This window comes from Sinocyclocheilus rhinocerous, unplaced genomic scaffold (assembly GCF_001515625.1).
Source record: "Sinocyclocheilus rhinocerous isolate Xijiao unplaced genomic scaffold, SAMN03320098_v1.1 scaffold1283, whole genome shotgun sequence".
NCBI lineage: Eukaryota > Metazoa > Chordata > Actinopteri > Cypriniformes > Cyprinidae > Sinocyclocheilus > Sinocyclocheilus rhinocerous.
Window position 1 is genome coordinate 102572 of NW_015642522.1, and position 27550 is coordinate 130121.

The 27550-nt window shown below is 37.2% G+C and overlaps 3 protein-coding genes and 1 pseudogene across 7 annotated transcripts in view; 2 read left to right on the forward strand and 2 right to left on the reverse strand.

Annotated features, from left to right (window-relative positions):
• LOC107756002 (centromere protein P-like) overlaps nt 1-8957 on the forward strand; it is a 64962-nt pseudogene extending 56005 nt beyond the window's left edge.
• Nucleotides 6997-22190, reverse strand: LOC107755999 (inositol-pentakisphosphate 2-kinase). 2 transcript variants are annotated; one of them, XM_016572962.1, is made up of 13 exons: nt 21967-22190; nt 19620-19679; nt 15315-15410; nt 15145-15211; nt 14635-14756; nt 12797-12886; nt 12560-12618; nt 12060-12132; nt 10856-11135; nt 10422-10557; nt 9822-9924; nt 9618-9697; nt 6997-9526 (listed from the first exon to the last, which is right to left on the reverse strand). In XM_016572962.1, the coding sequence occupies exons 1-13, from the start codon at nt 22045-22047 to the stop codon at nt 9322-9324; spliced, it is 1452 nt and encodes a 483-aa protein (XP_016428448.1). In that variant the 5' UTR covers nt 22048-22190; the 3' UTR covers nt 6997-9321. The 2 variants fall into 2 exon arrangements, with proteins under 2 accessions (XP_016428448.1, XP_016428449.1); XM_016572963.1 differs by lacking the exons at nt 19620-19679; nt 21967-22190 and adding an exon at nt 17267-17355.
• Nucleotides 22191-23461: 1271 nt separating this feature from the next.
• LOC107756006 (protein BTG1-like) lies at nt 23462-25571 on the reverse strand. Of its 2 annotated transcripts, XM_016572972.1 has the most exons (4): nt 25422-25571; nt 25178-25248; nt 24301-24366; nt 23462-24043 (listed from the first exon to the last, which is right to left on the reverse strand). In XM_016572972.1, exons 2-4 carry the CDS (start codon nt 25227-25229, stop codon nt 23706-23708), a joined length of 456 nt encoding a protein of 151 aa, XP_016428458.1. In that variant the 5' UTR covers nt 25230-25248; nt 25422-25571; the 3' UTR covers nt 23462-23705. The 2 variants fall into 2 exon arrangements, with proteins under 2 accessions (XP_016428458.1, XP_016428457.1); XM_016572971.1 differs by lacking the exons at nt 25178-25248; nt 25422-25571 and adding an exon at nt 24612-24774 and having other exon boundaries at nt 24301-24437.
• Nucleotides 23806-27550, forward strand: part of LOC107756005 (ATR-interacting protein-like) — a 12670-nt gene continuing 8925 nt past the window's right edge. The window contains exon 1 of one of the 3 annotated variants that reach the window (XM_016572967.1): nt 23806-23883. In XM_016572967.1, the coding sequence (XP_016428453.1) occupies nt 23881-23883 (3 nt within the window). In that variant the 5' untranslated portion in view covers nt 23806-23880. Of the gene's footprint in view, nt 23884-25623; nt 25698-26650; nt 26881-27550 lie in introns of those variants that run through there. The other 2 variants (XM_016572970.1, XM_016572968.1) reach the window with 2 other exon arrangements.

Here is a 27550-nt window from a genome sequence, read left to right on the forward strand (position 1 = left end):
TGCCATTGTTATTTTAGTCATTTATCACAATATCGTTTTATATTTTAGATCATTTGACATTAAACAAACTGTTCATTTGTTTTGACTAGATGGTTTGATTCATTGTTTGTAGACAAATATGTTAAACACAAGTTGTGCAGTTTAATAGCAATTCGTTATGAAGATTTGTCAAATCAGACAGCCAATTAAATTTAACTTGATGTTTATGAATTAAGGTGTTAAAAGTTTAAAATAGAAAAAAGTAGTGCAAATGCTCTTTATGCACTTCAAAGTTTGACATTTTGTAAATAACCTTTTAACAACGCCACATACATAGTCTTTAATGAGCAGAAATTACTTTATTTTTTCTCGGGTTAAGTGCGGACAAACTAGCAGATGAGTTTTAGACATTTTCCAGAGCTTTCAGAATTAAACAACCTCCAGAAACTGCAAACACATCCAGCCTTAGATTAAAACTGATATCACTCTTACACGACCGAATGTGTTGTTGTTCATTGCAACATCTCATCCAGGTGTAAGTAACCTATAAGTTGTAATGTGTAAAAGAATGTATGTTAGCGACAGAACTGTAAATAGATGAGTTTTATGAGACGTAGATCAAAAGAGAGTTTAACTGTAGTGTGAAATTAATGGTGTAAGATGTTTCAGCATCGTAGGATGTTTTGACTTGCCATCAGGTAATGACCGGAGCTCAGTGACTCAACCAGCTGGAATGAACAGCTGCAACTGTTCTTTATACATGTTCCTTGTCTTAATTGTGCATGATTCATTGGTGTACTTGAACCCAAAGGAAAAAAACATCTTCAGTATTTTTCTTCAAAATAAATGTACTTGCTCCGCCTCTGAAATGGCTTTCCTTTTCAGATGACGCTAGCAAGTCAATCCCATCCTTTTAAGACTACCTGTCCAACAGAAACCACTTTTCCACATCAAGTCCCTCCCTACCTACTTTTTTCATGGAAGTAAAATGGTTCTAAAATGGATTCCTCATGCATTTCCACACTTACTGTTCACATCTTGTTGAGTTACGAGGATTGGATGTTCTTCTAGTTCTGTTTGGTTGTAGACCCAACCAACATGACGTTCTTTTCTTGAAGAAACTCACCAGAGGATGTAGAATTTAGGATGTCTTTAAAAAAACATCACTCTTTCCACAGATGAATTCCATTGGTTAGAATGGTCTGTATAATATCAAGGACCATTTGAGATGTACTTTGAGACCCAGAAGACTATTTCACACACATGCCTTGCACCATGATAATGTCTGTCAAAACGCTGGACTGTGTTTTTTCGTTGCGTTCAGACATCTCTTTCCACTGTGGTAATGTCGGTTTGCTTCTGCATCTGGTTCAGTATATTTCCTTATGGAACTTTTAACATAATGGAAGATTTTATGTTGTGCCAGAGAGCTTAAGCACTCAGCAGTGGCATGTGTGTAGTCAGCGGTTTTGTGTTTCTTTCCTTTTAGCTGGGTACCTCAAAATCACCCTCGAGGCATTTAGATTAACAATTCCGTTTTGGGTCATCCACTGTTAACAAACCTTGGTGTAAATTAAATAATGATTTATTAGGTGCAACCAGTGTGTCCGAAAATGTACTTGGAGTCTGAGGATTGCAGCTTTACTGATTTCTCTTGTCAAGTTTTTAAACGATCCAGTATTGGCCTCTGAACAAGCCCAGAGACTCTGGTTGTCCTGTCTGGTGTTTTAATAACTGTTGACAGAGATCCGTGGGGAGTATAACATGAAGCTCCAGGATCAGACAATAGAGGTACAGAGTCCAAATAATGGTTGGGTTGTGTAACGGATACTAAATTAATGGCTTAGTTCAAGGAAGCCTTGAAGCTTTTGGTCAGACCTCTGTCACGTTTACCGAAAATAGTGGTGTCTTTTAAATAACTGTTAAATGTTTTAGGTTAACACGTTGACAGAAAATGCTTCATGAAGTTATTTACAATATTTATGGGGGGTGGGGGTTGAAAGTCTTGGCAAATGCTTTAATTATATGCTAGTTTTCCCAAACAGATTCGAAATCTTTCATGTAAAAAGTAAGCAAAAATATTTGTTTGTACAGAAGAAGATTTGTAAAAGCATCCAACCAACAACAACAAAAAGTTTTGCATAAGAGCCAATTTATAACTACATATTTGAACAAAATGAATTTAATCTGTGCCAAAAGTGTGCAAGAATTAAACTGGAAAGAGTACAGTCATTGTGACTAAATACTAATTACATAACTCATTGATTGACCTGAATCAATGTGTACGTGTAAAAATAAACATTTGCAAAAATGTAAATGTCTCGCTCTAAGAACATAACAGTGTTTAGTCTTCACAAGGCCGTAAGGAACATTTCGAGATATTCTTTTAGAGAAAGTCTCAGTGTTTACCAGAGGAAACATCAAGTTAATGGTGTAACTGACAGCATTTCCCAACGGTGTAATGTGGAAATTGGGAAAAGATTCTGGAAAGTTCTGATGTCCAATGGGAAAGTCTGATGGGTTTGTCTAAGGGATTTGTGATGTCTTTGTTGGTTGATTGTGGGAACATGGTGTCAATTATCATATGTTTTTAATTGCCTAGTTGAAATGCAGACAAATGAGGAGTTAAATTTAAGAGCAGTTTAATTAGATGTCGTAATTACTTATTAAAACATACTGAGTATTTGTACATGTTTTAATATGTAATTAAGGGACGGGGTAAGTAAGGGTATAATTTCTAACCGTATTTAGTGGTTTCTGCAAAAGACAGAGAGATGGAAACATTTTTCTTCTTTTATTTTATTATTTACTGTCAGTATTAAATGGTTCTGTGTATTCAATCTTCTCTTCTGTGGTTTAGAGTCCTGAAGGCATGACTGTTAAAGGTCTTCAACTCAACTAATTATTAAAAAACACTTGGTGTATTAAAGGAATAGTTCACCTACAATTTCTGTGGAATATTCTGGATTCTTTTTCAGTATAATTGAGTTAGATCTATTCAGTGCATCAGTTGATCTAATTTACGAAACTGATCTGAATGATCCATTAATGAATTAGGTTGATCCAGTTTTCAAGTTACTGCCTTAATGATTCAGTCACAACAGTTAACAGCTCACTGCAGTGAAAAATGATCAATGAATAATGAATTTGGGGGTCTGTTTCTTACATAAAAGTATCATATTACTTCAGAAGACTTTTGAATGTACATGTATGCATTTCGCAGACGCTTTTATCCATGGCCATTTATGAAAGAGGAACAAAAGCAATTCGTCAAAGAGTATGTACCGATTTTGAGAGCTTTATGTTGCTTTTTGGTGATTTTGGAGACTAAAAGCCCTTGTCCTCGTTCACTTTGACTGTATTTGAATATTTCATTATGTAGTTGCTAGGACGTTCTTGAAAAATTCTAATTTTGTGTCACAAGAAAGAAAGTCAAAACCCTTGACATGGAGGGGAATAAATCATAACGTTTTTGAGTCATTTATTCCTGTAAGATATCAAAGCTCTGTGCAGACAGTCTCAGACTGTGACTTCAGTGTATTCTTGCCTTGTTATGGAGCAAATTCCACTTACAATTATGCAAATCTCTAATATGTAAATTTCTCCACATATTTTGTTCGTATGTGTTTCGTTATCGGCCGGTGTTTTGGAACCAGGTTGCTGTGGGTCAGATGGAATCTGTCGGGATTTTGATCCCTTTAACAAACAAGTGGTTTGTTTGGCAGGAGAAGTACCCAGACGTGGTCAGCCTTCCAGAGGGATGTCGATCCGAGCTCATGATTATAAGAAGTCCTCAACTTCCAGGGTAGGTTGCATCAGCTAAGAAAGTGAAATGGAAACCGCGGTACATAACTTCTGCTGTTTTCCATCTGTTGATGGCACATGAAACATATATTATGTCAAGTGACTGCAAGTTCCTGTATCTTTCTATGGTGGCCACGACTGATATATCCAGATTACATGCTTGAAATATAGAAAGAGTCAATGGCTGTATGTCTCTCAGGATCTCCATGACCATATTCTGGAAGATCGATGTGTCCATGGAAGGAGTGGTAAAGCCATCGCTTGAGCTCCTGCTGAAAATGCCAGACCAGGGTAAGATTAACTGGGTGATGAGTGAAAAATACATTATGTAAGGGATAATATTGCATCAGGGTTAACCAGCTTATCCTGCTTATTAGATAGATTAAAAGTCTTCAAAGGCCATTTTTACTAGACTCATAAACTAGCCATTTTTTGATTAGCATGATGCCATCAATTAGCTACTCTATCTTGCATTGGTGGAATAAAAAAGAAACCAGAAAATAGTCATGGGAACGGTTTAAATATCATGGAAGTCCTAAGAGGCCATGGAATTATTTTTTCTTTTTTGTTTTCTCCTGATCTCTAACAAGTTATTATCTGAAAGTTACACAACTGAAGCACTAGGTGGCAGTAAATATAACTGATGGGGTATAACTTTGTCGAGATCACAAGAAAATTAAATCATGATCACAAGATAACTTTCGTTATGTTGATATCACAAAACAATTCCGAAAGTTAAGTCGTGATAATGAGAAAACAACATTTGTTAATTTGAGATGATGAGAATATAAAAAAGGCTGAAAACTTTCGTTATGTCAAGATCACGAAAAAATTATGTTGTGACGAGAAAACAAATTTCGTTATGTCAAGATCACGGGAAAATTAAGTTGTGATGAGAAAACTTTCGTTATGTCAAGATCACGGGAAAATTATGTTGTGACGAGAAAACAACTTTCGTTATATCAAGATCATGGGAAAATTAAGTTGTGACGAGAAAATAACTTTCGTTATGTCAAGATCACGGGAAAATTAAGTTGTGACGAGAAAACAACTTTCGTTATATCAAGATCATGGGAAAATTAAGTTGTGATGAGAAAACAACTTTCGTTATGTCAAGATCACGGGAAAATTACGTTGTGACGAGAAAACAACTTTCGCTATATCAAGATCACGGGAAAATTCAGTTGTGACAAGAAAACAACTTTCGTTATGTCAAGATCACGATAAAATTAAGTTGTGACGAGAAAAAACTTTCGTTATGTCAAGATCATGGGAAAATTAAGTTGTGACGAGAAAACAACTTTCGTTATGTCAAGATCACGGGAAAATTAAGTTGTGACGAGAAAACAACTTTCGTTATATCAAGATCACGGGAAAATTAGGTTGTGACGAGAAAACAACTTTCGTTATGTCAAGATCATGATAAAATTAAGTTGTGACGAGAAAAAACTTTCGTTATATCAAGATCACGGGTAAATTAAGTTGTGACGAGAAAACAACTTTCGTTATGTCAGGATCACGGGAAAATTAAGTTGTGACGAGAAAACAACTTTCGTTATGTCAAGATCACGGGAAAATTAGGTTGTGACGAGAAAACTTTCGTTATGTCAAGATCACGGGAAAATAAAGTTGTGACGAGAAAACAACTTTCGTTATGTCAAGATCACGAGAAAATTAAGTTGTGACGAGAAAACAACTTTCGTTATGTCAAGATCATGGGAAAATTAAGTTGTGACGAGAAAATAACTTTCGTTATGTCAAGATCACGGGAAAATTAGGTTGTGACGAAAACAACTTTCGTTATGTCAAGATCACGGGAAAATTAAGTTGTGACGAGAAAACTTTCGTTACGTCAAGATCACGAGAAAATTAAGTTGTGACAAGAAAACAACTTTCGTTATGTCAAGATCACGTGAAAATTAAGTTGTGACGAGGAAACAAATTTTGTTATGTCAAGATCATGGGAAAATTAAGTTGTGACGAGAAAACTTTCGTTATGTCAAGATCACGAGCAAATTAAATTGTGACGAGAAAACTTTCGTTATGTCAAGATCACGAGCAAATTAAATTGTGACGAGAAAACTTTCGTTATGTCAAGATCACGAGCAAATTAAATTGTGACGAGAAAACTTTCGTTATGTCAAGATCACGAGCAAATTAAATTGTGACGAGAAAACTTTCGTTATGTCAAGATCACGAGCAAATTAAATTGTGACGAGAAAACTTTCGTTATGTCAAGATCACGAGCAAATTAAATTGTGACGAGAAAACTTTCGTTATGTCAAGATCACGAGCAAATTAAATTGTGACGAGAAAACTTTCGTTATGTCAAGATCACGAGCAAATTAAATTGTGACGAGAAAACTTTCGTTATGTCAAGATCACGAGCAAATTAAATTGTGACGAGAAAACTTTCGTTATGTCAAGATCACGAGCAAATTAAATTGTGACGAGAAAACTTTCGTTATGTCAAGATCACGAGCAAATTAAATTGTGACGAGAAAACTTTCGTTATGTCAAGATCACGAGCAAATTAAATTGTGACGAGAAAACTTTCGTTATGTCAAGATCACGGGAAAATTAAGTTGTGACGAGAAAACTTTCGTTACGTCAAAATCACGGGAAAATTAAGTTGTGACGAGAAAACAACTTTCGCTGTCAAGATCACGAGAAAATTAAGTTGTGATTGAGAAAACTTTTATGTCAACACGTTATGTGATCACGAGAAAAAAGCTATTATGTCGAGATAATGAGAAAACTTAAAAAAAAAAAATTGGGATTACGAGAAAACTTTCGTTATGTTGAGTTCACTAGAAAATTAAGTCATAATCATGAAAACAGCTATTATGTCGATCACAAGAAAATTAAGTCATGATCACGAGAAAACAAGAATGAAAAATAATCCGTAAAATTCTTCCGTAAAATATTAAATTTTGTGGTTGTAATACAAAATTGACCAATCAGAATCAAGTATTTTATTATTTTACACTTGTACAATTCATAATAGTGACTTAGAATGTGGTACAATGATCTAAAATGTTTTATTTTGTTTTCAGCTCGGGAGTTTGACACCAAAAAAGTGATGGAAAATGGCTCGGATTATTTTCAGAGCCTCCTGCGGGTTCTTGGGGTGGAAGCATCTATCGAGGGCTTGATAAGAACTGTGTGTTTGTGAGAAGTCAAAAATTAAGCCAAAGTTCACGCTGTGGGAGCTTCATATCTAATCGTTTATTCGATATAAACACCTGTACAATCACCCGTTAGGAACTACATATTGTTGCCACCTGTACGTGTCAATCATTTTTACGTATGATATGCCCACACTGTATGGAAATATACATCATTAGACAAGAGCTAAAAAAATAAATAATTTTAAATACAAAATGTTTGACAGCAAAATCCACTTTGTATTTTCAAATAGTTACATTTTAACATTAGATTCCATCACAGAAATTGTGATCTTCCTTTCTTTTCTTGCTTAATAACAGAATTAATGTCCATTCCTACCTACATAGTGATTATAGATCTTTATTTCATTAGAATAACACAATGTCACCACCTCAGACTCATAATATCTCTGGTTCAAAAGGGGAAAGATGTTGTTAAAACAAAGGCAAATACAGCAATGTCTGTTGTGGAGAAACTGCACTTTTCAATCAGTTACTTCATAACACATCAAAACATGACAGTCAAACAAACGCCATCAGTTCGACAACGAAAGCGTTTTCGCTCACAGGTAAGGCGTATTAATACTTCTCTTGACACCAGTTCACATTAAGACAAAGGGGAGTGTGAACACAGTTTGGCAATGTTGAATGTTCATCCATGAAAAATGCAAACACTGTTCGCCTGATGGGAACTGCATTGACGACTTTGAGTTAAGCAAGCCGAAGCAGTTTGCATCACGCTAAAAGAGGTAAACAGAAGCGTGAGCATCACTCACGCCACAGTACATTGTAACAGTTATATTCCCCATAACAGAGAAAGGCGACCATGAGGTGCCATCTTTAGTGTTAGTTACACCGTAAAATCTGCGCAAACCGTCTTACTGTGGTTGTTTTTACGATCAAAGACGCCAAACTCGCAACTCATGTAACATTAAATCAACACTACCATTTCTGTGGCCTATACTGCTTCTCTGAAAAAAAAAATAAAAAAAAAAAAACTGTTGGAAAAACTACTGGATCATCCTTTTTATTGTGCTAAAAAAAACTGGCGTGCTGTCCATCTTTGGTCGACTTATGAAATATGTCTGGCTCTGCAACCAATTACGGCCATTAAAACAAAAGCCAAACGTAACCGTAGTAGCGTTCAAGCTGCTGGGGATGGATTCCTCTGGTTGTTTTCTGCTCTGAGATTTCAAAACAGATGACAACTAAGCATATCAGTGTCAAACTCAGAGACAAAGCCATCGATGATGGACAGACACAGACGATTTTTCATTTTACAGCAGTTTTTCTAGGAAAAACGGTGTTTTATTTTTGAGATGATGGACTAGCTTTAAAGTAGTAGTTCAACCAAAAATTTACACACCATCATGTCTGTACTAATGTTTTCCAAATGTTTTTCCAAACTTTTGAAGAATCGTTACGTAACTTTTGCCATACAACAACCGTTGTGACCAAAGGCTGTAAAGCTCCAAATAAAGCACCATAGGACTTGTGCACTGTATTTCATGTTTTCTAAAGTCAAACAAATTTCAGTCGTTATTTTTAGTCGTTCTTTCACAATACCTGGTCAGAATGAACTGACGAGCTGCGTAACGATTCTATCAAACGGGTTTGCGATGAAATGAGGGTTAGTAAATGATGGACTTTTTTTTTTATATAATTGTGAACTACTTTTTAATAAGACACTTCGATTTGTATACAGCGGTTACGCCAGCCGAGCGTACGTTACAAAAATACAATTTCAATAGCGAGTAATATCATTAGGCTTATCTTCTAATTTATCAAATCTATCTTACGGGTAGTGACGGTGTTATCGCGACCTCATTCGCTAGCATGCAACAGGTCTGTGCTTGTCAGTATAACTCCCGCTACTGTAGCTCACCGAGGGTCAGAGGTTTGAGGAGCTCTAGGGATGAAGCCGCGCTAAAAACTCAAGTACTTGTCTGTTTTTGAATTCCAAACTGCCTGTACAGCGACTGCAGCCACGGCCAAGCTGATGCACGGTAAAACGTTCACTGGGGAAAATCGCTGTAAGCCACTTTTGGCACTTGGAAACCACAGTAGCGCTGCTGCGTGCGAGAAACACCCAACAGCACTGCACAAAAACACACACACACACACCCTCCATGTCCTCCCTTTTTACAGCCAATGACTGACTCGTTCAGGTATTCTGTGCTTTAGGAGACCAGCCCCAATGAGAACATCACCCTCAAAAAGAAAAACATCAGGTCGCTCTGGCAACAACTGCGAACGGCAAGTTCACGGGAGGGCAAACAACTAGACAGACTAGCAAACAGAAAGAACAAAATGATATCACTATTTCAGCTTCACTTCTAGGCATTTCCCAAGCAGCACTTGTAGAGGTGTCTCATACAGCATGGAAGAGCAGCGTGCAGTCCTGCCTTTCCTTATATAGGCTGGAGGGGGGCGGAGCTTGCGTGCTCCGCAGGTAGTAGTTGACGATTTTTGTGTCCAGCTTGTACTGGTGAGGGATGCCTTCATACGGTTTGGGGTCCAGATCCAGGATGGAGACTGAATACGTGAAACGAGGCTTCTCCAAATTCAACTGGTGTCTGGAAACAAAGCGAACGAAAAGTAAAATGATGGCAAATGTCAAGGAAGATAATTCAACCTGAGATTTTAAAGGGGCGAAAACTAACTTACTCCTCATCTTCCTCACAAGGTGCAAACGTGATCATGACTGAGCAGTCTTTGGCCGTCATTGCGACTCTATACTGATGAACCTGGAAGGTAACATCTGAGAGTTAATCTTAATCTTTAACTTTCTTGGGGGGGGAAAAAAGATTCTTAATTGCCACCAAAATACATTCAAATTTAAACTTCTCAGCATCACGTTCACGGTCTTGCCTTCCCAACAGCATATTCTACAGAGCCGTCATCTTCTGTAGGACAGTTTTTCACCGTGTCCATGAAACTCTCATTATAAGGCCCATCTATCTGCAGTCGGTTTCTGAAGATACAAACAAGTGTTGAATGGATGTTAAAGTGCCTTTAGGCAAGTTTATTCATAAAGATGATGTGGCTTTGCATGGAAATCACTTACGACCATGCTGCACAGGACCACCATGTGGCCGCAGTGCCTCATGACTTGACTTGAACTACTTATATTCACAAATGTGTCTTTTGCACCACCTAGTGTCTGTTCAGTCTTTCAGGGAAAGTAACACATCTTACAATTATAGAATGAAGTACAGGTGCATCTCAATAAATTAGAATGTCGTGGAAAAGTTCATTTATTTCAGTAATTCAACACAAATTGTGAATGGTTAGGATTCATCAACTGTTCTGAATTTGTATACAACGCTTTCAGTACATGTGAACACTGCATAGATCTGAAGTATTTGCCCAATATAAACTTTACTCAGCAGGAACAAAACGTTCTTGCACTGGAGTATTGATCTGATAGATTAGTAACGTAGCACTCAATATCCCCGATTAAAAATTCACCTTTCTCTCGGGAACTCTTCTAGATACTGCTCCACGCGTTTGTACAGAGGGTAGATTCCTTCAATATCCAGGTTATCCAGCATCTGGACTTGGAGGATTTTTGCGAGGACACTGTCTTTAGGGAGGCCGTGGTTACCTGTGAACACATGGAAATGAGCTCAACGTGTTCTACTGGTCTTGCGTAACAGATTTATGACTACCGTAATTTCTATGCCGCAATAATCTGACCTTTTATACACCTCTTAACGTGTCATTTGAAATGCAGTTCATTTTCTTAAACTGTGTCAAGCACTTTTGCTCCAGTTCACTCCTACGCATATATCGTGACTCATCAGTGAAGTGATTTCCATTGCACTTGTTTAGCAATATTTTGAAGGACATAAAACCATGTTTTCCCACTGACGGCCATCCAAAGTCACTGGTAAAGTCCTCACCGTTGCGGAGCAGGTCTCTTGGGAAGGGACTGGCTTCACAGTGCGGCCTGCTCTCAGACAGGTGCACCTTCCTGGGCTCTCCCGAGCGATTCGAGTCCCCGCCGCTGAGCAGAGCGGAGCAGATCACCTGAATGAACTCGTTCAGGACAGCTTTGCCAGGCTGGTGGCCGTTATAGAGGCTGTTACTATGAGGGAAATAAGGCCGAAGGTGCTGAATTAGATCGTTCAATTCGGGTTGCTGCTTGGCATCGTCCTTACAGCTAAATATCAACTCTCCGCCCTGAAAAAAAAAAAGATGCGAGAAACAACAAATTAATGCTACTTTTCTATTTATCAACCATTTCTAATGGATTAAACCAATATATATGTAGTAGCTAGAGTTTGAATATTTGATTTTCTTTTTCCCCAGCTGGTTTGCTGGTCTTTGGTGGTTTAAGCTAGTCACAAATCCAGGTTAAGTTGGTGATCAGCTGGTCAGCAAAGCTAGTTTCCTGCTAAAAACTAGCCAAAATCCCTCTAAAAGCAGCCTGAATGGGCTAGGAGACTAGTTAAGACCAGTAAACCAGTTTATAAACTGTTTTTTATTAAAGGGGTCATATGATGCGATTTAAATTTTTCCTTTCTCTTTGGAGTGTTACAAGCTCTTGGTGCATAAAGAAGATCTGCAAAGTTGCAAAGATTAAAGTCTCAAATCCAAAGAGATATTCTTTATAAAAGTTTAGCAGCATCATATGACCCCTTTAATACTATGATAGTAGTACTTCCAAGTTAAAGAAATGTTCTAGGATAAATAAAAATGTAAAGCCCATTCGCACCAAGGATGATAAGTATAACGATAAATGTTTTAATAATTGTTCTAATTCTAGAATAGGGAAGCGATAACGTTATTATTGGAATCACTTTCAGAACGATTTATTCCAACGAATGAATGATAAAAACACTGACAGCCAATCAGAATCCACTCAACTTAAAAAAAAAATCAAACATACAAGGCAGTAGACGTCAAAACTGCAAAATGTTATCGTCCACTGGTGGACGCTAATATAGTTATCGTTCTTGGTGTGAATGAATTAAAACAGAAGGCCAACTGTGAATCAGTATGCATGGCGACAGTTACATTTCGAATGCTGAACATTCTATCAACGGAAGTCGAGGGAAGATTTTCAAACTTTAATCTGAATTAATTACAGAAATTCATATTTACCTTAAAGATTTTCAAGTTGTTTTGTGGTTCCTCTAACAGATTCTTCAATGCAACATACATTCGCTGTTTGCTCCTGGAATACAAGATATTGAATAAGATTTAGGTGTGTAAAATTAGTTCACTTTTGGTATTAAACTCTATGCATCGCATTTTGATTTCGACATTATTCGAGATTATCTGGATCACCACATCTGAATCTTGTTTTTTAGCACTTCTGTGACTCAAGCAGCAGTACAAAACCTTCATGCATTATAGATTGTAGGGCTGGTCTCACAGTGGAAAGGTGAGTCACAACTTTTGCGAAAATGTTGATCATGCTCCTTTTTCAAGTGGAAAATTCTTGGCTTTAACACAGGCCAGTGACGCGCATCCAGCTTGGTGAATGTCTTTGCCGCAGTCAGTTAGGTTTGTTAACAATACTGGCTAAAGGTCGTACCATCAGCGAAAGATATAAATCCAGCTCTGTTTTCCTGCATTGAGTGACTGAAGCAGTAACTCACCCTGAGAAGAGATCCAGAGGGCAATATCTGCTCAATCGCTTCCACTTCCCATTGGCTAACTGTAAAGAACAAAACGTGTCGCTTCATGATGAAACTTTGGGATTGAAACTGATTCTTGTATTTTCAGCAACATAAGCTCATCTTGCACCATCCTCTTTTTTGTGTTAAAGCAGAAGTTAGCTTTAATAAATCTGGTTTAAAAGTTTGGCAACGACTAGATTTTCAATTGGTACTTGCCTTGTAATGCTGATGCATGCAGAATCTGCAAACTTTGCGCTTGCATTCCTTGGTTATGTGCCTTGAAAAGGGTAGAAATCCACATTTTGGCTAGGGGGGGAAAAGGAAAAAATATGTAATTGTATCTTTGTATCTTGAGTTACACAATGAAGTGTTGTGAATAAGCTTTATATAAAGAAGTTTAGTTGTATTTATGAAGACAAACAAGCCTTTCAGATCAGATTCACACCACCTCCCTCTGTTTGTTTGACTGACCATGTGATTAAATTCCACACAAATAGATTCAACGAGTCATTCAGTTACTGTGGTCTACTTCCCCAAGAACAGACATTCATACTAACCCCTAAAAAACAGTTCTGTGTTATGAGACTCAGATCTTGCAGTTTAACAACTGTCACTAATCCAACCCAAGAGCGTTTACTCCCTAACGCCATGAAGATACAGTAAAACGTATTAACAACTGTCAGCAAGTTCAATGACCAGACATGTGACACCAAAGTCAACGCATTCAAGGCGAGGTTCTTGGCACACTTGCATACAGTTTCGAAAGTCAATGTTTTGGAAACGTGGGTATAACAATTCTGTCACTGCCATAATTTTGAGAAAAAAAAATATGCTGTTTACGTGTAAATTACACGTAAACGGCGTATGCTATTCTGTGTCAGCTGCGTCACGCGGTTATTTGAACGAAAACAACGCATCCGTGCGACGCAGCTGACACAGAATAGCATACGCTGTTTACGTTCAGCGGGTATATTCTCCAAAATGGCACTAGGGCGACGCGGAGGAGACGAATTGTTGAATAAAGTCGTTATTTTTGTTTTCTTTGCGTACAAAAAGTATGCTCGTAGCTTCGTAAAATTACGTTTGAACCACTGATGTCACATGGACTATTTTACCGATCTCCTTGCTACGTTTCTGGACCTTGATCGTGGTAATTACATTGCCATCTATGGGAGGGTCAGAAAGCTCTCACATTCCATCAAAAATATCTTAATTTTTGTTCCGAAGATGAATGGAGGTCTTACGGGTTTGAAACGACATGGGGAAAGTAATTAACGATAGAATTTTCATTTTTGGGTGAACTAACCCTTTAAAATGTCTTAATGATCCATTTCTTACAAACACACAGCTTTTCACTTAACAAGATGTTAATTGATGGACTGGAGATTACTTGTGGATTATTGTGATGTTTTTATCAGCTGTTTGGACTCCCATTCTGACGGCACCCATTCACTGCAGAGGATACATTGCTGAGCAAGTGATGTAATGCTAAACTTCTACATCTTGAATGGCCTGAGGGTGAATATGTTTTCAGCATATTTTCAGTTTTTGGTGAACTATTCCTTTAAACCAGACATACAGTGGGTACGGAAAGTATTCAGACCCCCTTAAATTTTTCACTCTTTGTTATATTGCAGCCATTTGCTAAAATCATTTAAGTTAATTTTTTTTCCTCATTAATGTACACACAGCACCCCATATTGACAGAAAAACACAGAATTGTTGACATTTTTGCAGATTTATTAAAAAAAAAAAACTGAAATATCACATGCTCAGTATCACCTGAGTTAAATATATGAGTGTCACAGCAAAGGGTCTGAATACTTTCCGTACCCACTGTACATCTAAACACAACATATGGTTGAGCTCAATTTTTGCATTTAAATGAGTGGTAAATGGTAAATTATGCCAGATTGTGGTAGTTTGCACAACCTTGCGCTCAAAACCAATGATTAAATGGTAAACATGGCAACTGCATGTGCAAATTCCCCCACCAACACGATCACAACAGAAGTGACGTGTTGAGACCATGTCAAACCGAACATGGAGTTCACCTTAATCTCAACGCAGATTGGAGGACTGTGGTCTCTGAGGTGGTGGAGGGGAAGTTGGGTCAGGTTGGGAAGGCATAAACCACACCCGCTGAATGTGTCCATGACCTTATCACAGCGCAGTTCTGCGTGAAGGAAAGATCACAACACCGTCACGCAACATCAAATCCGGTCTACAAAAGTGACTGCATCTCACATAAACATGTTTAGATGAACAACCGACTGCATTTTTTTGGGGATGAATCTCTGGAAAAAATTATTGATTTTTGCATAACGAAAATTAAGCCCATCTAGGACATTTTTCCTATAAATTGTCATTACCATAATGGACAAGTACATTTTACTTTTGAGGTTTTTAGTAATATCTATTCATCTCAATGTTGAAATTACTGTAATACAAGGATTTTGCAATCAAAATACAACAAATACTATCATAACACTGTTGGTTTTTGGGGGGCATTACAATGTCACTGCAAAAAAACTTAATTGAAGCAAAAAAAGAATCATTCTTACCAGGTCGTTCTTGTTGGACCTTTAGCGACAGCTGTCTCACAAAGTCCAGTGGTAGTTTAACAACCTCCTGTGAACATTCAAGCCATTATTTTCATCTCATTCTCTGGGCCACGGCTTGTGTTAAAGCAATACAATGTAATATTGTACATATACGTCTTAAACTGACTTACTCCACTGTGAACGTATTTCTCCCCCAGTAAAGGCTTCATGACATATTTACTATAATCCACAATGTTGGGGATGTGTCGAAAAGCTTGTTCTGCGGTCTGGCAGGAAAGAGGTAGGAAAATGAGCTGACACTACGCCGTATGTCAATGCAAACAGACCAAGACCAAACAATTGAAGCATATTTGCATTTACACTGTTGCAGATACTTTTCATAGCAAGAGACACAAATAACTTACAATACAGTGCAAGAAAACACACACAGAAATATTATGTTTAACCTTAAACATTGTGGAAATTGTTGACAAAACTATGCTAAAATTGAAAGTGACTATTTACGTCAACAGAACTTGATAGAACAATCATTTGTGCATCAATACTTGAGTTACATTGATAGAAATATGGCAAATCATACAATGGTGAGTCAAACACAATCCATTTTTCCAAGTATTGCAAATATTTATCCATCTGTAGACTTAATGAATGTCTTTCTCTCCATGTTTTGAATATTGGTCACAATATGCATCCAATAAATCTTTGTCGGAGGTTTAGCCTGTAGCCATTTTCGTGTTATAGTTCTCTAGCTGGCTTCTAAGGCTACATTTACACGACAACGATGTAGCCAAAAACGGAAAATGTTTTTCCCTTGCACTTTTAAAATGTTTCATGTATACACGACAACGTTTTCAAAACGATTCAAGTTTACACATATCCACGAAAACCAAGTAGATATAACTGCAGACCGGAGATCTCCAAAATGGGGCGTGAACTCCAAAAGTGGGCAGAACCTCCAAAATGGGGCGGGGTCTCCTCGCGCAAAGACTTTCACCATTGGCTCTGGCTCCAGCCAATTGTTATTGACTTACATTTCAAAATAAAACTTTATAAATTAAACATTGTTTCTAGTTCATCTGAAATGAAATATGCTATACAAGTAAATATTCTCTGTGAGAACAGAGCCCAAAACTCGTGGCCAGTGGTGTTCGGACTGGAATTTGATGATATAAACGGGAATCACCCATGAGCTCTCACGCGAGCCATCCCATCGCAGGGGAAAGATTTCTATCGCTTTGTTCCAAGCAACGGGGGCGTCCCGGGGCTCGAAATTCGCAGGGTAGGAGGGGGAATAGTGTAGGAAATCAACCTTTAATTGACAACCATTAAAATCTTTAGAATCAGCTGTGGGGCGGAGTTTGCATTGAAGTGGATTGGGGGAAAAATTGCGCATGCGTGTCATGTGCCTGCCTGTCAATGGGAGGAAGCCACGCCCTATTTTGGAGCTCCCACCCCGTTTTGGAGTTCCCGCCCCCATTTGGAGATCTCCAGGCTGTAGTTATACCCTTCTCATGAAAACGGCCAAAAACGCTGTATTACATATGACAGGCCAGTAGTTGGCGCTGTCACTTTGTTAGTAAACAGTACCTGTAGGGAAGTTAAGATTATATGACGTATATGCGTCTCCGCAGTTGGTAGTAATATTGGTGAGGTAAATCCACACTCTGCTGAAGAAGCCTTAGCAAACTCTTAAGCAGCAACAACAGTACCATGTACTCCGCCATTGTTGTGGATGTTTGTTCGCGCTTGCTTTAAAATCGACACCTAACACGTACTACGCACGCGCATGACGTCACCGTTTTTTTTAAAGATTCACGTTTTGGGTGTTTGCACAGAAACGATAATGGTGGCGGTTTTTAAAAAAAAACTTGCACTTTGAAACCCGTTTTCAAAAATATGCGTTGTCAGTCCCCAAAACGCCGTTGTCGTGTAAACGAACAGGCAAAACACATAAAAAGTTAACCGTTTTTGGCTGAAAACATTGTCGTGTAAACGGCCCCTAATAGTATGGTATCTTTCATAGTGTAAGAAAAGGTAACACAGTGCAAAAGGTAATATAGTGCATATCGGAGAAATTTGGGAAGTAATAATGTTCAGTGGTGTCGATTTGGGGAAGTTTTACCTGTCGTGTATGTGCAGAGTCTTCGGAGGGAAACTTCAGCAGACGAAGAACTTTACAGTGCTGTAATAGGAAGTGATGCGTTTAAAAACAGAAATCACACGAGTCATTTCACACAGACTTTGAAAGCTGTATGTATCCTTGTCTTATTTTAGTTCAAAAGGGAATTCTTTGAAATGGGTTTGCCTGTGTGTACAACAAATACTCCATCCACTCAGCTGTAAACTGAATACACATTACGTTTTTCCCAGAATGCTCTTAGACATAAAAAGGTCCACAAATGTAAAGGTGACATAATCATGTGTCTGGCGGCTTGTTTTATGAACTGATGCAACCGATGGCCGCTTAAACGCTAATGCAGTTTCTAAACGCTTACAAAACCTACTTCTGCCTCACAAAATGTTAAACAAAAAAGGATGAAGCTCATAAGTAAATGACTTATAATTCACATCAAATATATCAAGAAAATAAATTATTGTACACATTTTTAGAACAATCAAGTGCAATTTCTTTAAATCTAAAAAAAATAAACTTAATTCTCATCCAAGATTGTTTTATTTTTAAATCAATTTTTAATATTTATCTTTCATTTTAGTAACTTTGTGTTTTTGTTATTTTTAGTAGTTTTTGTAAAATGTCTATATAGTTTCTATTAATTTTGACTCCAGTTTTAGTTATTTTAGCACTTACATTTTAATTAAAAGAACATTAGAAATGTTAGCTAGCAACAAGCTGAAATAAGCTTAAAAATAAACTTAAGTTTTCCATATATTATTATTTTTTGAGTTTAAGTTTATTTCAAATAGCAAAAATGTTTTTTTTACTGTTTTAATTAACTATAATAATAACCCAACTATAATACAACAATGAAAACCATCCTGTCCAGACAATTATTTTTGTAATAATAAAACTTAATTAAAAATTGTTAAATACAATTAGACATTAGAAAATATTACTTATTGCAATTAAAAAATTGCAAGAATTTCCTGTAGTATTTTGTGAAATTCACCCCATTCATATGTCAGTGTGCATTCGAAATGCCTTTACAAATGGTTTTATACGATACCTAACTCATTCAGACTGATTTGATCAAGACGATGTGGTCCAGCTCATACTCGAAGAATGTAAAACCAGACCAGGCAACAAGACAAAAATCCACACAAGAGTGTGGGAGCGTGAAAGAATGTCAGTAAACAGCAAATAGTGACGGACAAGCCCTTGCAGGACTCTAAAACTGGTTGGAAAACTGCAACAAAGCTTCACCCATTTTCCCCAAACCCAGTTTCGACACGATTACATCAACATATTGGCCAGTGTCGTCTCAGGCAGCTTCCTGTGATTGGACGCACAATTCCGTGTTGTAGTCTGTAATATAAATCCAGCGTGTTTATGACTCCAAACGTTTTTCCGGCAGCTTGTTCTGAGTTTATTTATCGTGTGATGGTACAGATGATCCCAAATGAACTGGAAAATCAGACAAAGGTTCATCTGTTTGCGTATCCTTGGTCTTAACAAAACAGGACCTTGATATTGCCATCCTAGTGACAAAAGGAGTCAACTACATGATACAACGAACTGATAAATGAATGTTTCCATTACTTAGAATAGCTAAGACATAAATTATGACTCAGATCTTATATGCAATAGATTTCATTTAGAATTTCTCTCCTTTGTCGAAATATAGGAGAGTTTCAGACAAGAGTGCTTAGACCAAGTTCTAGCAAAGTAATACCTTAAAACAATATTACATTGTTAAAAATTCATAGGCCAAAATCTTTTTAGTCTCTAATTGTACTTTTTCCCAAAGAAAGTGATTCTAAAAACGGTCTAAACCCGCATTATCTTTCACCCAATGAAGGGGGAGCTGTTAAAGGTTTCCAATCTGAACTTTGAAGCCCAGATGGAAGAAGCGTTAGCAAACTCTTGAGCAGCAACAACAGTACCATGTACTCCGCCATTGTTGTGGATGTTTGTTCGCGCTTGCTTTAAAATCGACACCTAACACGTACTACGCACGCGCATGACGTCACCGTTTTTTTTAAAGATTCACGTTTTGGGTGTTTGCACAGAAACGATAATGGTGGCGGTTTTTAAAAAAAAACTTGCACTTTGAAACCCGTTTTCAAAAATATGCGTTGTCAGTCCCCAAAACGCCGTTGTCGTGTAAACGAACAGGCAAAACACATAAAAAGTTAACCGTTTTTGGCTGAAAACATTGTCGTGTAAACGGCCCCTAATAGTATGGTATCTTTCATAGTGTAAGAAAAGGTAACACAGTGCAAAAGGTAATATAGTGCATATCGGAGAAATTTGGGAAGTAATAATGTTCAGTGGTGTCGATTTGGGGAAGTTTTACCTGTCGTGTATGTGCAGAGTCTTCGGAGGGAAACTTCAGCAGACGAAGAACTTTACAGTGCTGTAATAGGAAGTGATGCGTTTAAAAACAGAAATCACACGAGTCATTTCACACAGACTTTGAAAGCTGTATGTATCCTTGTCTTATTTTAGTTCAAAAGGGAATTCTTTGAAATGGGTTTGCCTGTGTGTACAACAAATACTCCATCCACTCAGCTGTAAACTGAATACACATTACGTTTTTCCCAGAATGCTCTTAGACATAAAAAGGTCCACAAATGTAAAGGTGACATAATCATGTGTCTGGCGGCTTGTTTTATGAACTGATGCAACCGATGGCCGCTTAAACGCTAATGCAGTTTCTAAACGCTTACAAAACCTACTTCTGCCTCACAAAATGTTAAACAAAAAAGGATGAAGCTCATAAGTAAATGACTTATAATTCACATCAAATATATCAAGAAAATAAATTATTGTACACATTTTTAGAACAATCAAGTGCAATTTCTTTAAATCTAAAAAAAATAAACTTAATTCTCATCCAAGATTGTTTTATTTTTAAATCAATTTTTAATATTTATCTTTCATTTTAGTAACTTTGTGTTTTTGTTATTTTTAGTAGTTTTTGTAAAATGTCTATATAGTTTCTATTAATTTTGACTCCAGTTTTAGTTATTTTAGCACTTACATTTTAATTAAAAGAACATTAGAAATGTTAGCTAGCAACAAGCTGAAATAAGCTTAAAAATAAACTTAAGTTTTCCATATATTATTATTTTTTGAGTTTAAGTTTATTTCAAATAGCAAAAATGTTTTTTTTACTGTTTTAATTAACTATAATAATAACCCAACTATAATACAACAATGAAAACCATCCTGTCCAGACAATTATTTTTGTAATAATAAAACTTAATTAAAAATTGTTAAATACAATTAGACATTAGAAAATATTACTTATTGCAATTAAAAAATTGCAAGAATTTCCTGTAGTATTTTGTGAAATTCACCCCATTCATATGTCAGTGTGCATTCGAAATGCCTTTACAAATGGTTTTATACGATACCTAACTCATTCAGACTGATTTGATCAAGACGATGTGGTCCAGCTCATACTCGAAGAATGTAAAACCAGACCAGGCAACAAGACAAAAATCCACACAAGAGTGTGGGAGCGTGAAAGAATGTCAGTAAACAGCAAATAGTGACGGACAAGCCCTTGCAGGACTCTAAAACTGGTTGGAAAACTGCAACAAAGCTTCACCCATTTTCCCCAAACCCAGTTTCGACACGATTACATCAACATATTGGCCAGTGTCGTCTCAGGCAGCTTCCTGTGATTGGACGCACAATTCCGTGTTGTAGTCTGTAATATAAATCCAGCGTGTTTATGACTCCAAACGTTTTTCCGGCAGCTTGTTCTGAGTTTATTTATCGTGTGATGGTACAGATGATCCCAAATGAACTGGAAAATCAGACAAAGGTTCATCTGTTTGCGTATCCTTGGTCTTAACAAAACAGGACCTTGATATTGCCATCCTAGTGACAAAAGGAGTCAACTACATGATACAACGAACTGATAAATGAATGTTTCCATTACTTAGAATAGCTAAGACATAAATTATGACTCAGATCTTATATGCAATAGATTTCATTTAGAATTTCTCTCCTTTGTCGAAATATAGGAGAGTTTCAGACAAGAGTGCTTAGACCAAGTTCTAGCAAAGTAATACCTTAAAACAATATTACATTGTTAAAAATTCATAGGCCAAAATCTTTTTAGTCTCTAATTGTACTTTTTCCCAAAGAAAGTGATTCTAAAAACGGTCTAAACCCGCATTATCTTTCACCCAATGAAGGGGGAGCTGTTAAAGGTTTCCAATCTGAACTTTGAAGCCCAGATGGGGAAGATGTTAAGTGTACATAATCTTGTCTCCAATAGAAACCCAATTTTAGATGCTCAGAACCATCCAGAAACTTAAACATCTCCACTGACCATTCATTCAAATGGCTCTCAGCGTTACTTATCCTATATATGCCACTGAAATAGTTTAATAAACGTTCGAGCTCATAAAGTGGGTGTGGCATGAGTAACACACATGTTGTACATTGACTTTATCAATGAATCCTGGTTTAGCCTGCTAGGTGGCTATTAGCTTTAAAGCCCTGACAACACCCTTTTAAGACAAGGAAGAGGTTTATTTCCGTCTACTGATGGTATAAAGCGACCAAACTTTGTGTTTAGGTCCTTTCCAAGTAGTTTGATTTGATTTCCTGTTGACTGACTCCGATTTGATTGAGTTTATATGAATCTTGGCTAAGCTAAACGCTAGTAACTATTGAACACTAACCTGCAAATGAGACACGACCAGGCTCTTGTTGCCCTCCCCGTGATATTTCCAGTCGTTTTCGTCCATTTTATCCAGTTCCATAACCCAGAAGAACCGTAAACTGATGGGGGTTTTGGCGCAGATTTGATACTCCGGGCGAGAGGATCGGGGTCAGGCGCAAAACTTCTGGAGCATCCGCGTCTGACACACCGACGGGTGTAGCGCCAATTCCGCTTTCGCGAGAACACGCCCCCTCTGCGCTCTCATTGGCCAGGCGCAGGGATTGCGGTTTCTGATTGGCCAGATTTCTTTGTCATTGTTAAATTCGTCCGCTGATTGGATTTTGAAAATGGCAATCAAATGGTCGTCCTCTACTGAAGGCATCTGTAAGATGATGTCATGAACTCATGATTGCTGTTTTCCTTCCCTTTTCTGTCCGCTTGCACATGATTGCTCAGAGAAAAACAACAGAAAAACTTAAGATTTATAAGTATAATTGTATTAATCCAAAAATAAAATTATATATGTAAATGTACATACAATAAGTTACATTTATTGTTACCTGAATACTTTTCAAAATGTATACCTTATATGAAAAATTATAGACTATATCTATAAAATTATGTCATGAACACATGATTGCTGTTTTTCTTTCCTTTTATTTTCGCTTGCACATGATTTGCTCAGAAAAACTTTATTTTTGGATTCTTAAGTTATAAATAATGCAGATCAATAAATATTTATTTTTACCAGAATATATTTTAAATTGTGTACCTTGTGCGTATTAGTATAATTATTGTATATAATTTGCATTTAAAGAACTTAAAAATATTTTTTATAGGTTGGGATTGTAGGGGCTTTTTGTACTGGCAAACAATTAGAAAATGCTTAAATTAGGTAAAAATCCAAAACTAAAGCAATAATATGTGAGAGACATTTTTAGAGCCAGAAGTTTGTTGTATTTGGTCTAGTAAGACAATAAAACCTTTTTAAATAATTAAGTGACTACTAAAGTAATACATTTATGACTATGCACGATTTCAAATGTTTATGTAAATGTAAGGAGACTAAGAAAATGAAATGAAAAGGCAAAATTAAAAACCATCTAATTTAAGATCATCCATAAAAAGTATTGCCAGGCAAAAAGTAAGTTCTAATATTGATGCATTTTATTTTGTGATTCACATCCAGAAATGTCATTGTTCTGGACTTTTTTTCATTCAGTTAAGAACATGTGATTTAAAGATGCAATGCTTGATGTCTATTTCATTGTAATTAATATTCATTTATTATTTAATGTAAATCCCATATACATAATACTTTAGGAAAATTAAATTAGTTTTTATAGATTTTAAGATGCAAAATTTGTAGCTTGTCTAACTATAGTAAAGTGCTTGCTTGTAAAGTATTAAAAATGAAGATAACACATAGTAAGTATAAAGAGACCTTTGTATGGCTTATGTTTTGATTATATCGGTGTATCAAATACAGTTACACGGAATAACCACAAAAGGCCTTTTTTTAAGAAATTCATAGAAAACTTTTAATAGAAATGTAAAAAACATATTCAACATGACTGTACAGGGAGCTTAAAACACATTTAATCAAAATACATCTGTTTTCACCATGAGGTCAATAAGATTTCACCGTTGATTAAAAAAAAAAAATCGGTCTTAAAAAACAAGGTTTAAAAAGAAATCAAACGTGAGCAATGCCTGATTTACTGTGCCCACGAGCAGCTAATTACACAAAATCGCTCTTCAGCTGGAGCAGGTCATCATGCCTAAGGATTTGGACGGACTCGACCGTCCCATTCTCAGTTCATCTTTGCAGCTGTCCGCCTGGTTTGTGTCCGACGGAGGCACAGACTCGTAGAGGACGCATATGGACCCGTCCTCTCCGATCCGGTAGGACACTTCATAAGGGTCGACCCACATGGTGAGTTCACTTGGCAGCAGTGAAAAGAGTTGCTCTTTTGTGAGTCCAATCGTACAGGCCGCTTTGCCTATCAAAGGGTCCATCTTGTGGTTGATCCGAATACACCTGTAACCCGAACCTCGGTAGGGTGCGTTTGGGAACCAATGGTGCTGATAATGATCTGCAATAAAAAAAATTAAGTTAGGCTTTGGTGCAATGAAACATGGACTTGGTGTTTGCAATTCTTTGCTAAAGTTTCTGGTGCTTTAAGCCACAAAATGGTTCGAGTTTCAGTGAATGGACTTTGATGCTGCAATAAACCTTCATCTGCTCTGTTCAAAACAATGTTCAATTTCATCATAAACCACACAATTTGGACCACGATGTGGTTGAATTTACTTCTAAACAATGGAAAGATCACATCCAATCCTTTCTTACCCCCCAAAGATTCTTCCAAAGAGAATCTGAATTGTTGCAGTTGTTCTTCTGAAAGCAGCCCCGTTCCTCTCAACAGACGTGTGACAAAGTTAGCAGCAGTAGAGACTTCGGTTTTCATCGTGAGGTTTTCGCATGAGCTGAAAGGGAAAACGCAAGGAAACTGTGAAATGCAACCAAAAGTGAGAACAAACGAGTTTTTTTTTTAGATCAATTAGCTCAAGTACAGCTGAACTCAACAGGCCTGGTCACTGTCTTTGGCACGTTCCTTTGTTCAAAATAACACGAAAAATCGCCACGTAAACGCCACTGACCTGTTCCAGTGATTCAGAGTAGGGACACAAAGAGTTTCTACAGCTGTTGCGAGTGCCTTTATCGACGCAGTAGTGAAAACGGACAAATAAATCTGTGTTTTCGACTACGCACTTCCTCCTTCGGCGGTGGCTCGAGCTAGTACGTGCAGCTCCAGTTCTGAGCTCTGATAGTAAACACTCTGCAGCCACGCGCCTCAGCCAATCAGAGCGCGACTTCGCCGTGACGTCACAGCCCATCTATTTCCATAAACAGACGGTGTCTCGCATATCAAACAAGTAAAATATAGTTGTTACATTGAGTACTTTTATATAACTTGTTTATAGAGTATGTTGCATATAGTTTATTATATGAGCAATGTATATATGTATATTTATTTCCATTTCTTCCTGTGTGTCGCAGTCAATTAATTCGCATTGAACAAGTTCACATAGGCTACTCGACTTGACTTGAATGTACTGATTGTGAAGGTTTTGAGATAAAAGAGATTGTGTATGTCATCGCGCAGATGAATTATGGCTAAATTTTAGTGGCCCTTCAAACTCCAAAGCAACAAAAACTATTTTTCCTCTCAACAGACGTGTGACAAAGTTAGCAGCAGTAGAGACTTCGGTTTTCATCGTGAGGTTTTCGCATGAGCTGAAAGGGAAAACGCAAGGAAACTGTGAAATGCAACCAAAAGTGAGAACAAACGAGTTTTTTTTTAGATCAATTAGCTCAAGTACAGCTGAACTCAACAGGCCTGGTCACTGTCTTTGGCACGTTCCTTTGTTCAAAATAACACGAAAAATCGCCACGTAAACGCCACTGACCTGTTCCAGTGATTCAGAGTAGGGACACAAAGAGTTTCTACAGCTGTTGCGAGTGCCTTTATCGACGCAGTAGTGAAAACGGACAAATAAATCTGTGTTTTCGGCCACGCACTTCCTCCTTCGGCGGTGGCTCGAGCTAGTACGTGCAGCTCCAGTTCTGAGCTCTGATGGTAAACACTCTGCAGCCACGCGCCTCAGCCAATCAGAGCGCGACTTCGCCGTGACGTCACAGCCCATCTATTTCCATAAACAGACGGTGTCTCGCATATCAAACAAGTAAAATATAGTTGTTACATTGAGTACTTTTATATACTTGTTTATAGAGTATGTTGCATATAGTTTATTATATGAGCAATGTATATATGTATATTTATTTCCATTTCTTCCTGTGTGTCTCAGTCAATTAATTCGCATTGAACAAGTTCACATAGGCTACTCGACTTGACTTGAATGTACTGATTGTGAAGGTTTTGAGATAAAAGAGATTGTGTATGTCATCGCGCAGATGAATTATGGCTAAATTTTAGTGGCCCTTCAAACTCCAAAGCAACAAAAACTATTTCATGTTTTTATTTTTCATGCACGGTGTTTTGTTGCGTATCTATACCATTGGTGCATTTTAAAATAAAAAGAGAGTGTATATTGTAGCTTATAGGTTAGGTGTTTAGTATTAGTACAAATATTAGGCTACGTTTTTATGCACGGTAACTAAATATAACCTTACGAACATTTTATTTAGTTTTCTTATGGTTTATGTTTCTTATTAAGCCAGTTTTTCGCCACGGGGTAAGTTAGTTAAAACGTTATTGGTACTTTTTATTTTACAATTGGGACTTTATTGCTCGCAACTGTGAGTTTATATCTCACAATATACTTCTCGTCAGAATTGTGAGTTTATATTTTTAAAAAGTCCGAATTGTGAGACAGAAAGTGGCATTTACCTTTTTATCTATCTATCTATCTATCCCGTGGCGGAAACAAGCCTTGTTAGTTGGGCATGAACAAAAGGTCAAAACTTTCCAAACACACCGTTCATTGAGTCAAACTTGATAAGATAACTTTTAAATCACTACTTTGAGTGTGTTTTCTAAATGAAATCGTTCGAAACGCGTTTGTGTACGACACTTGTCTCACGAGCGTTTCCGTAGTACGTGCGCTGGTCAATAGACCAATCAGAGCGCGCTGCAGCACACCCAGGGTCGCTCTTCAGCCAATCAGGTGAGGTTTTACTACCGTATGCGTTTTCGGCTGGCCGCATGAACCCTCCCTCACACTGAATGAGAGGCAAAGCTCAGAAATGTTTCCAACTTCACAAGTTTTCTGTTATTTATTTGTTTAGTATTTTATGTTTATGTTAATAGTTCAGAGTAGCACTTTATTTGGAGTGTTTACAGTTTGGTCCTGCATGTGGAGTGTTTGACGGGCCGCAGCAGGTTAATGCAGGAGTCTGAAGCAGCAGGTAACTGATAAACCTGAGCACTTTACTACAGTTTTACCATGGTAAACGCAGTATGTGATGTTTAAACGACCGCTGAATGTAGGTTAGGTATTATTTTTCACCTTTGGTAGGAAAATAATTTAATTATTTACTTTGACCAGTAGCATTATTATATTGTCAGTTGGGTCTTTGGTTTATACTAGTGATATTAGTTTATTTTTCAAATGGCACTAACTGTATTTTATATATTAAAAGGCTAGTTTGCCCAACATTCAATAGTGTGTGTGTGTGTGTGTGAAAGCGTAGGAACTTGATACATTTTGTCTCTGAAAACCATGTCCTCTGGTGTGACACCATACCCTGATTTTAAACTGGCCAATTTCAGAAAAAAAATTAAATTAGTTGAAGGACCCCATTCATGATTATGTTACTGAAGCCCAAGACATGAGCAGATGGTAAATTTTTCCCTCAGAACTGTTCAAATATTTAATTTATTTGGAACCACTACAAAAGTGTTACGTTTTGTTGTCCTTTGGTGTGACACCCCTAAATTATATTTTTTTAAATTAAAAACTGTATTTTAAACTACATAATCATGGAAAATTATGCAAATGTGTCTTGCTAACCGCTAATGACAGGTTAGCTCGGAATAGCAAGGTCATTAATTGACAGAAAAAGGCTGAAACGTCCT

Bases quoted from the DNA above. Each gene is read 5' to 3' on its own strand.
- LOC107755999 (XM_016572962.1), bottom strand. From the start codon at position 22,047: ATGGAACTGGATAAAATGGACGAAAACGACTGGAAATATCACGGGGAG. The intron at 19,680-21,966 runs GTTAGTGTTCAA...TTCCTATTACAG, and splicing joins TGGTCGTGTCTCATTTGCAG to CACTGTAAAGTTCTTCGTCT. The intron at 14,757-15,144 runs GTAAGAATGATT...TCCTTCACGCAG, and splicing joins GGTCCAACAAGAACGACCTG to AACTGCGCTGTGATAAGGTC.
- LOC107756006 (XM_016572972.1), bottom strand. From the start codon at position 25,229: ATGAAAACCGAAGTCTCTACTGCTGCTAACTTTGTCACACGTCTGTTG. The intron at 24,367-25,177 runs GAAAAATAGTTT...GTCTGTTGAGAG, and splicing joins TGTCACACGTCTGTTGAGAG to GAACGGGGCTGCTTTCAGAA. The intron at 24,044-24,300 runs GTAAGAAAGGAT...TTTTTATTGCAG, and splicing joins TTTGGAAGAATCTTTGGGGG to ATCATTATCAGCACCATTGG.